The 10,914-nt window shown below is 43.7% G+C and overlaps 1 protein-coding gene across 3 annotated transcripts in view; it reads left to right on the plus strand.

The window, feature by feature from the left end:
* Positions 1 to 10,296, plus strand: part of IRAK3 (interleukin 1 receptor associated kinase 3) — a 68,820-nt gene extending 58,524 nt beyond the window's left edge. For 2 of the 3 annotated variants that reach the window (XM_044755565.2, XM_044755564.2), the window contains 4 exons: positions 986 to 1,184; positions 1,440 to 1,502; positions 1,591 to 1,755; positions 4,156 to 10,296. In XM_044755565.2, the coding sequence (XP_044611500.2) occupies positions 986 to 1,184; positions 1,440 to 1,502; positions 1,591 to 1,755; positions 4,156 to 4,671 (943 nt within the window). In that variant the 3' untranslated portion in view covers positions 4,672 to 10,296. The remainder of the gene's footprint in view (positions 1 to 985; positions 1,185 to 1,439; positions 1,503 to 1,590; positions 1,756 to 4,155) is intronic. The other variant, XR_006518031.2, reaches the window with a different exon arrangement.
* Positions 10,297 to 10,914: the final 618 nt, after the last annotated feature.

Below are 10,914 nucleotides of genomic sequence, written 5' to 3' on the forward strand. Positions count from 1 at the left end.
AAAAGCCCTAACCAACACTGAGACATGGGCAACTTTCTCCTGGCCCACCCACCTCTTTTATCAACATCCATCTGCTCTCTTATGATTAATTACTCGTTTTCGTCTTACCAACCATCTGTTGAGCATTACGGTGTACCAGGAGTAGGTTATTTATATTCTCCATGCCAGTTCTGTTGTTTCCCTCATTTCACATGTGAGGAAAGATGACATTGAGGTTTACGGGGTGAAGTAACCTGCCAGTGGTTCCAGAGCCAGGAAAAGGCAGAGCTGGCCCCAATGCAGGCTGTGTGCCACGTGAAATGCATGGGCGCATCCTTTCCCATCCCTGCTGGGATGGCCCTCCGAAGGGAGCACTCAGCCATGAGGTGAAGTGATCATTAAGCTTTTGATGGGACGAACAGCTAACACCGACTCCAAGCGCTTGGCCTTGGCCTCTGCAGATATTTGCATTTTAAATAAGACTCAAGCACAAATAAGCCGTGGAGGTAGAATAGTGCAGTAGGGTATCCTTAAGGCAGGGTCTCCCAAAGATTCCTCAGATCACCACAGGTTAGTGGCTCTCTTCTGCTAAGCCGAGCGTTGCACACACAGCTCCATGCACGCAGCAGACACGTGATTGTTAGCTGATTAGAGCTCCGTTACTGTTCTTGTCACATGTAAGGAGAGCCCAAGGAAAGCTGCTTGGTGAACTTTAGTTTCTCCTGTTGACAAGCCATCGGCTGTGTCCACCAACTGCATGTATGTGTCTGTAAGTAGGAAATGCCCAGTCTTCCTAGGGCAGGCTTTTGTTTTAGGTTTTATACAACACTTGGATTTATACTGTAAGAAAAATGGGAAAATGTGCTCTAGTTCGTGGAAAATTGCATATGGCTTTATTTTGTCCACACTTGGAAGTAACCAGATGTGAAGGGGAGCTTGTCACATTGTTTTTCACCCGAATGCCTTTGTGATGTTTTGTCTTGTTTGTCCTTGATCCCGATTTTAGTGCAAACATACTTTTGGATGATCAGTTTCAACCCAAACTAACTGATTTTGCCGTGGCTCACTTCCGACCCCACCTTGAACACCAGCACTGCACCATCAGCGTGACCGGCTGCAACAGGAAACACCTGTGGTACATGCCCGAGGAGTACGTCAGGCAGGGCCGACTCACCGTCAAAACCGACGTCTACAGCTTTGGGATTGTGAGTTCACCAAGGGGGGTATTTGTCGCCAAGAAGGCTCTAAATTCTAAGAATTTTTTTAAGGGCATTAACTTTTAGACCTATTGATTTCCTGTTACTTATTGTCTTTTACATTAAAATTATGCAGTCAGTCAAGCAATAAAATATAAAGTCGTTAATTAGAATGAACTATATTCATCGTCAAGGTTAGTTGTTGCAACCAATTGTGTGTATCTATTTAACAAATGTAGCTGACTTTCTGTGTATTCCTTGTAGGTAATCATGGAAGTTCTGACAGGTTGTAAAGTGGTGTTGGATGAGCCAAAGCACATCCAGCTGGTAAGAATTGTGTTCGTCTCTGCGCCTGTCTCTTGGTCGTTTTTCCGATGGAGTTCTAAATGATAAGCTTGTCTTCTCCTGTTCCTAGAGGGATCTTCTTATGGAATTGATGGAGAAGAGAGGCCTTGATTCATGTCTCTCATATCTAGATAAGAAAGTGTGTCCCTGTCCTCGGAATTTCTCTGCCAAGCTGTTCTCTTTGGCGGGCCAGTGTGCTGCAACACGGGCCAAGTTGAGACCATCGATGGATGAAGTATGTATGCACATGGTTTTATTCAAAACTAAGCCCCTGGAAAATGTAAACTGGATAAATTGTGTGTCTAAGTGAATTTTTTATCATTGAGACAAATCCAGCCCTCAACAGACAACTCTAACCGAATAGATAGCTTTTCCGGGTCAACAGGTCACATTATTTGATACTCTGGTAGGGGTCATTATTGAGTGGAACCAGGCACCACAGAAAATTTAGTGAAAAGACCTAAGTCGTTTGGAGAGAATATTTTATTCAACCTTCATTAAGAGATCTGGCCCATTAAAAATGCAGTGTGTATTTCCCTTATTGATTTTTTTATGTACTCATCTGTTCATGGGATTTAATCAGCCATTCACTTATTTATTTGTTCAACAAATATTTATTTAGTGCCTACTCGGCAGGTGCCAGACTTTGTACTGGGTGCTGGGGATACAAGTGATCAAGATATAGTCGCTGTCCTCAAGCAGAAGGGAGTCCAGGCCCACGTGGGAGCAGAGAGTCAGAATACTTACCAGCCTGTGGAAGTCAGGGAAGCTTCTTGATGGAGGTGATAGTTAGGCTGTGATCTGAAGAACAGACTGGATTTAGGCAGCAGTAAGGATGGAAGGACATCCTAGGCAGAGAGAATCTACACCTGCAGAGGCTCACAGGTGATGGATTTCAAGGCACTAAGACTGCAGGTAGTTCAGCATCATGGAAGTGGGAGGGGGTGAGGGAAAAGCCGGCGTGGGTAAAATGATCGAAGGTTGGGGGCTAGCCCAGTGGTGTAATGGTTAAGTTCACATGCTCCACTTCAGCAGCCTGGTGTTCACCAGTTCAGATCCTATGCACCACTCATCAAGCCATGGGGTGGCGGCGTCCCACATACAAAATAGAGAAAGATTGGCACAGATGTTAGCTCAGGGACAATCTTCCTCACCAAAGGAAAAAAAAAAAGATAGAAGGTTCCAGGAGGTAAGACATGAATTCCATTCCAGAAGTTTCTATTTTATCACAGAGCCATGAAAGGGTTTTAAGCAAGGAGTTGACTTAATCAGAATATGCAGAGCACTGCCTAAGAGTCAGGAGAACTGTATTCTAGGCCTGACACCACCAGTAAGACCTGTGTGAACTGGAATCTTGGGACCAAGAGGAGCTATGTGATGTATAGTGGAAGGAACGTGGAACCAGGAGCCAGGTGTTCTGAGGTCAAGCAACAGGTCTGCTTCCTTAGTGGCTGGTGATAGTGATTCCCTTTTTTAGCCTCAACTTTATTATCTATAAAATGAGAATAGTAATATTGTTTATGCAGATTAAATGAGGTGATGTGGGGCTGGCCCCGTGGCCAAGTGGTTAAGTTCACACACTCTGCTTCAGCAGCCCAGGGTTTGCCAGTTTGGACCCTGGGTGTGGACCTACACACTGCTCAGCAAGCCATGCTGTGGAGGCGTACCAAATAGAAGACTAGAAGGACCTACAACTAGGATATACAACTACGTACTGGGGCTTTGGGGAGGAAAAAAAAAAGAGGAAGATTGGCAACAGATGTTAGCTCAGGGCCAATTTTCCTCACCAAAAAGCATACAAAAAAAAATGAGGTGATGTGTGTGAAAGCACTTTGTAAATTGTAAAGCTCTCTATATATTTTTTTTAAATTACATGTGTATATGAAGGTATGTTATATATAATTTTATATCAGGTCAACAGTTCTCACTTTGAGCTACACATTCAAATCAACTGGGATGCTTTTAAAATTCAGATTCTTGGGCCCCCCATCTCCATATTTTTTGAATGCTAATCTTTAGGTTGGGGCTAAGGGATCTGAAAGCTCTCTTAGATAATCCTGGCATCTGAGAACCCAGATCGAGTCTGCTGTCCCCCAGCCCCTTCCAGCGCTCCACAGATTAAGGTGGAAGTGAGGAATGATGAGACTCGCCCAAGGTCACAGAGTAGTGGGTGCCAAATTTGGGTCTGAAGTCAGGTCTCTTGAAATTTAATTCAGTGTAGTTTCTTGGCTTCATGTCAATACACTCATTAAAATGAAGAGGTTTACCTAATCTTTAATCCCTTCTTATTCAAAATTCTATGGTTGAACTTATTTTGTGAGCATCAGAGAATACTCCTTAATAGGTAGACAGAAAGAAGGTAAAAAGAAAGGTTATTCAGGGCCAGCCCCGTGGTTGAGTGGTTGTGCTCTCCTCTTCAGCAGCCTGGGGTTCAGGGGTTCAGATCCCGGGCGTGGACCTACACATGGGTCATCAAGCTGTGCTGTGACCGGTGTCCCATATACAAAGTGGAGGAAGATTGGCATGGATGTTAGCTCAGGGACCATGTTCCTCACAAAAATAAATAAATAGATAGATAAAGAAAGGAAGAAAGGTGACTCAAGCTGAACTCAGTGTTGACTTCTTGGTTCCTCAGGTCCTGACCGTTCTTGAGAGCGCTCCGGCCAGCTTGTATTTTGCTGAAGACCCTCCCGCCTCACTGAAGTCCTTCAGGTGTCCTTCTCCTCTGTTCTTGGACAACGTACCAAGTATTCCAGTGGAAAATGATGAAAACCAGAATAACTCTTCCCTGCCTCCTGATAAAGGTTGGAGAAAAGAGAGAATGACTCAGAAAATTCCCTTTGAGTGTAGCCAGTCTGAGGTTACGTTTCTGGGCTTTGAGAGAAAGACAGGGAGTCAGAGAAATGAGGATGCTTGCAACATACCCAGTTCTTCTTGTGAAAAGAGTTGGTCTCCAAAGGATGCAGCTCCATCCCAGGACTCCAGCGCCTGTGGTGTGACTATGGACCCTTCTGTAGAAGCTCTGGGCCAGTCTTACAGGAGCAGGCCAATGGAGATTAGCTGGTCTTCTGAATTTTCCTGGAATGAATGTGAAGAGTACAAAAAGGAGTCAATTTCACCAGAAGATAAGGAAGAAAGCAAATATTGCTGAGGTACCTGAGTGCTGGTGTCATCATGGGGAGACATTGTCTTTCATGAGTAATGCCAAGAGGATGAGTGATGGTGAATTTGGGTAATGCTGATCAACAATCTGGAAAATTCTATTCCTTCCTTTCTACCTCGAAAAACGGGGTGGCTTAAAAATTTGTTTTATCAGGATAATTGCTTCATGATCAAACCTGGGCTCTGGCTTCGGACAAGCACAACAATGAAAACCTACCGGAAAGGGACTGGATCCTAATGGTCTCTATCAGCATCCGCGTGAGCTCAGAGCCTCCGGTCTGCTGAGTATGGTCAGTTCACTTGGAGTCCATTGTATGGTTTCATCTGCCTGCCAGGGCTTAGGAAATGTCTAATTTGTGAACGGTAATAGATGCCTTTTTAAAGAATTACCTTCTTGTTTATTTCGATTGACCCTTAGTGTTTCTGTCCATCTCTGTCAAGCCTGCCTGACTGAAAATGAGCCAGATTCATCCTCAGCTCTGTCGTGTTCTGTGGAGAGAGGGAATTCCTCCCCAAGATCTCTATTTCTGTATTTAAACTCTTAGGATAGATTATCACATATAATATGGTTATTGAGTACTATGACAATTTTTTTTTTGAGGAAGATTAGCCCTGAGCTAACATCTGCTGCCAATCCTCCTCTTTTTGCTGAGGAAGACTGGCCCTGAGCTAACATCCGTGCCCATCTTCCTCTACTTTATATGTGGGATGCCTACCACAGCATGGCTTGCCAAGCGGTGCCATGTCCGCACCCGGGATCCGAACCGGTGAACCCCGGGCTGCCGAGAAGCGGAACGTGCAAACTTAACTGCTGTGCCACCAGGCCAGCCCCTATTACAATTTTTTTTTACAAACTTGGAGACCTACTATATCCTGAGTGGAATATATCAAGTTTTCATCAAATGATTTTTGTCCTTAAGAAAATGCCTGGTCATAAGGGCTGAGGTTGGCTTTTTGTTTGATTCTGTACCTTCCAACTCTGCCTTTGCTCTTTCTCTTTCCTGGATTTCCCCCTTTTGAAATCCTCCCCAAGCCTTCAGGGCCCAGCAGAACTGCCATCCTTCAGGAAGCTTCCCTAATCTCTCCAGCCAGAAGTACTCATTTTATTCACATTTCTATAGCAATGTCTATTTTATACTTGCCACTTTCTGAATTACGGCAAAGGTGTCTGTGTCATCTTGTATCTCTTCTAGATTATAACTCTCTGTATTTATTATAACTCCCTGTTGTTGCTGTAACAAAATATGACAATCTTAGTGGGTTAAAACAGCATAAGTAATTATTTTATGGTCCTGGAGGTCAGAGGTCCTTGGCATTCCTTCTGGAGGCCCTAGGGAGAATCGTTCCCTGCCTTTTCTTGGTTCTAGAAGCTGTCTGCCTTCTTTGGCTCGTGGCCTCGTCCTCCATCCTTGGAGCCAGCAGTGTAGCATCTTTGAATCCAGTTGTCTCTCTCTCTGACCTCGTCTTCATCACCTCTTTCTCTTACTTCGGCCCCCTTGCCTCTCTCTTATAAGAATCCTTGTGACTGCATGGGGTCGACTCAGATAATCCAGGAAAATATCTGCATCCCCAAATCCTTAATTTAATCACACCTGAATGTCCCTTTTCTCCTGTAAAGTAATATATTCCTAGGTCTCTGGTATCAGGATTTGGACATCTTTGGGGGCCGTTCCTCTGTCTATCACATTCCCTGAGTGTGTAGGGCCATCTCTTCAGGGCCTAGCATGTTATCCTATACAGAGCAGGTGTTTACTTATAAGTTAAATTGAATTAAATTATCTCTATGAACTCACATAATCAAAAATTCGCTATAGTAAACATTGCTGAGTAAATTAACAAAGTGGGGATAATGACTGTCTTTATGATGATAGATAGAAACACTGCACGAAAACCATTTCCAGAGGATTTATGGCCTCTCCCCCTCCAGGACTTTATAATAAAAGGGTAGATCCCTAGCCTTCTGTGCATCAAAGAGATAGGCTCATGGGTTTTTTTGGTGTTTTTTTTTTTTTTGCTAAATGAGTACGGTTGCGTTAATCTTAGTCAGATTGGAGTCCAGATTCAGGAACGATTAATAAGGAAGTCATCAGGAATCAGGTCAGGTTAACAGACCAAGGTCAGTAACCTGGAGGTACAGTGCTGGGAAAAAGGATCTCAGGACAGGAACTGAGATTCAAAACACAGTAAGCCTTAGTCTGATTGACAGGCCAAATAAAGGCCCCAGGTAAGCAGTTGGGGGAGGCCGTGCTCACCACTGGTGTGCAGGGGACCTGCCTGGCTGTCTTCCCCATCGGATCATGGCCTGCATGTTCACAACGCTCCCAGACTGACCGTGTGCTAAGACTAGGAGGGGACGGAGTTGGATTAGACTTCGTATGATTTTAATTCTTGTGACCTGTCCTAGTCTGGCAGCTCCGGATCACACATGTTATGAAAGGAAGCAGTAATTTGCCTTTATATATTGTAAACCATTCTGAGACCAATTTAGCTTATCTTAGTGATGTAGTCTGAAAGTATTTTGGCTGAATTGGGGAAATGAGCCTGGAATCGTGTGAAGTTGCCACTAATAATTCAGAGGAGGTAATCAAGACAATCAAGGATTGATGGCTCTGTGTTAAACTGCTTTTCGCTTTGCATCTGGATATGCCAGTACCGTCAAAGAGAGGTCATCGAGGATGCTCTGAATAACCCAGGCCCGTGTCATTACTCAGCACTTGTGTCACCTCTTGGTGTTCTGTTGATTTGAACTTGCTTAGTTGACGTAAAGCAGAGTTTCTCAAACTTAATGTGCATCAGAATGATGTGGAAGGCTTGTTAAAAACACAGCTTACTGGGCCCCACCCAGTTTCTGATGCAGTAGGTCTGGGGTTAGAAATTTGGCTTTCTAACAGATTCTCAGGTGCTGCTGCTGCTGCTGCTGTGCAGGCCACCCTTTGAGAATCACTCCCTTAAGTGTCCTCAAGTTGTTATAGATCAGTAGATTCTAGTTTCCCATTTACTTTGTATGATTTTTGAGAGATAATCATTTCTTTTAATTCTTTTATATTCACCCTATTACTTAGGATTTTGCTTAGCATAGAGAATGAACTCTAGAAATATTGTTAATCAGTGATCTTTTTGACTAGCTCACCCTGCTAGGGTGTGACTGTTGTGGACATCTTAAAGACCAAGTCAGATTAGCAATAACCGATTAATGATATGGTAAGCAGATGCCACTGTGGCTGGATTACCAGAATTTTCTATTGAGTGATCCAGTCCTCCTGACTAGATTTGCCTTCTAATTGGTGCATTCATCAATGTTAATTGATAGGAGTGAAATCTTGCATCCTGCTGTGGGCAATGAGAGAATACTTCCATGACTTCGTGATATGGAGACTAAGATACATGACGAAACCAAGAAAGAGCCTCCGAATGTTCTCTCCGATCAGCAAACAGGAATGAGTAAAGAATTTCACTCATCTTTATCCTTGGAGCGCCCATGGGCAATCCTCCAGGCAGATCCTATGTACTTGTTAGGGTTTTTGTCACATTTTATAATTTCCCCCAAACATGGAGAATATGTTGTCTTTGAAAATAGCTGTGGGGTTTCTGACATAATCAGTTGTATTAGCTTCTTGAGAAGTGTTATGATGGTCTGTCACTCACTGCATACAGTGATGTGTCACAGTTGGTACATCAGCCTGTGTAATATGACTTTCCTGACCTGAGCTTCAGTGAGTATGGCAAGTGAGGATTACCATGAGTCATGTTCATTAAGCATCTGCCAGAAGCCAGGCACCGTGTTGGCTACTTGGGTACCAAGTAAGATGCAAGCATTTTAGGAAGGAAGGAAAGGCGTCTGCCCTAGTGAACAGAACAGTGACATCTGTTATGTGAACCACAAATCATTGGAACCGAAAGTGAGGGTGGGGAAAAGGGGAAGGAGGTAGAGATTACTGTACACTTTTGAGAAAGTAAGGAAGGCTCTTGGAGAAGGCTCCTGGAAAGACAGAAGGGATTAAGAGAAATAGGAGAGTGCCCGAGAAGCTCTCCAGGATGGATACACAGGGAATTGGAGGCCCACGGCTCTACCAGAGCTTTGCACAGCCCCGTCTCTGGGGCTAGAAGGGTGGCATGAGGGCCAAGGGAACGGGGCCCAGAGCTGTGCACGTTTCTTCTTGTTTAACCCTTACAGCCTACCGGAAGATACAATTCCTATTTTAGAGGTAAGGAAACTGACGCAGGGAGGGTGTGTGACTTGCCTCAGGTCCTCCCCGATCTGGAGGAGCCAGCGTTTGAACCCGCATCTGTCTGACTTCAAAGCCTGTGTTCTTTCTTGTCCTGCACATTACACAAAGAAGGCACTGCAGATTCAAGCTCCTACGAAAAGGAATGGATGTGAAAAGTCATTTGTTGATTCCAGAAATTTTCAGTAGGCACAGAAGCCTCGCCGCGCCTTCTGCCCTTTTCATTATCCTGCTCCTCTGCTGTGGGCACCCACCTCTGTGGTCATTTGATGTGAGTTAAGTGAATTCTTTCATCCATCGATTCATTCATTGAACAAGTGTTTACCAACAGCCTCCTTTGTGCCAGGGGCACTGTTCTAGGAGCTGGGGATACAGCCAAGATGGAATCTGACTAAGATCCGTGCCCTCGTGGAACTTAGGTTTGAGGGAATAAATGAACGAGTGGTGAATAGGGAACTCCGTGGGAGAGCTTCATCTCAGTTCTAACGCTGACTGGCAGCTCTCCGTGAGCTCTCCACACAAAGCCGTCTCAGAGTGTTCTCGGATGTAGACCCTGCCTTCTCTGCCAGCTCCTCTGTCGGGTTTCAGAGAGCTTTTCCCCTTATCCTGTTGAATAGCTGATATCTCCCCCTGTACCCAGCGTTTTTCTGTGAATGTGCACTAAGCAGTCACTGACACAGCCTTTTCTTCCCTTGACCTATGAGTTCTTCAGGGCATTCACCTGACGGCTGATGCCATCTTCAGCAGGCTGCTTCTACGGAATCTATGCGTGCCTCCCTCTATTGCCCCATACTGGAATTGACAGTTGACATCTCTCTTCTCCTCCACAACATGGAAACTTCCCTGAGGGCAAGGCCTATATTCTGCTCATTTTTCTGTCCTTAAAAGCCAGCACAGTACCTGGCACATAATATGGCTCCGTAAATATTTGTAAAATGAATGAATCATATAGTTCTTCACAATATCTTCAAAATTGCTGGTATCTGGTGTACCAAGACTGCTATCTAGATTGCACCTGAAGTTTGTCTATCTAACATCCAGACTATCATCAATCATTTGCTTAAATGGTTTCATCTCACCATTCTGGGATAAAAATTATTAATTTCAAATACTGATATCTGAGCTGTCTTTGAAAAGAGGAATTAGACAGTGTGTATATTGCTTATAAATTTGCTTCGTGGTGGAAAATATCCCAAACCGTGCCCAAGCAATGATGGACCAGCATTTTGACAGGGAATAAACTCATGTTAGTTGTATTTTGTTTCCATTTGTCTGTCCCACATTGTTTATGTATATTTGATGGTCCATTACACTTGACTTGCAAGTATTTTCTTGGGAGTCATTTTTATTCCAAAGATCTACATTGCCTACCTAACCTTCACTTAGGAGCATTCTTACTGACGTCATCTGCTTTGTTGCAAACTTTTGTGGTCATCTCTATAAATAGCACGAGAATAATTCCAAGGTTTTTTATCGGATGCTTAATTTTAAAATTTTCTTATAGACCACTAATTGGGATGGAGGGTAAGAAGGTAGGAAGAGTTTACTTGCAGGAGATTCAGACTCAGTTAATATCGATGTGTCTAGTAGTGTGCTAGATGCATTCACACATCATTTAAGCTTTAAATGCCTATTGAGCTGCATTCTGTTACTCTAAAATCAAGGAAAGTGAGGCTCAAATAAGTTGACACTTGCCCAGGGTCACACCGATGACGGAATGGGGATACAAACCAAAACTCTTTATTCAAGCCCTGGAAATATCTGCTCTGAAAAGGGGTAACTTAAAAATTAAAAGTATCCCCTATTTGAAAATGAAAACAGCTAATAAATACATGTATGTGTTTGTTGTTTTAATATTATTGTTAATTTTGTCCTCCCAGATTGGTCAAGATTAAAGCAATTGACAAGAATGTGGGCAAATGGGCATTCTTGTTCACTATTGGCAGGAGGGGAAATTGGTACAACCTTTTTAGAAGGCAATATGTATCAAATTTGTCAATATGTAT

Source organism: Equus asinus, chromosome 22, assembly GCF_041296235.1.
Source record: "Equus asinus isolate D_3611 breed Donkey chromosome 22, EquAss-T2T_v2, whole genome shotgun sequence".
Taxonomy (NCBI): Eukaryota; Metazoa; Chordata; class Mammalia; order Perissodactyla; family Equidae; genus Equus; species Equus asinus.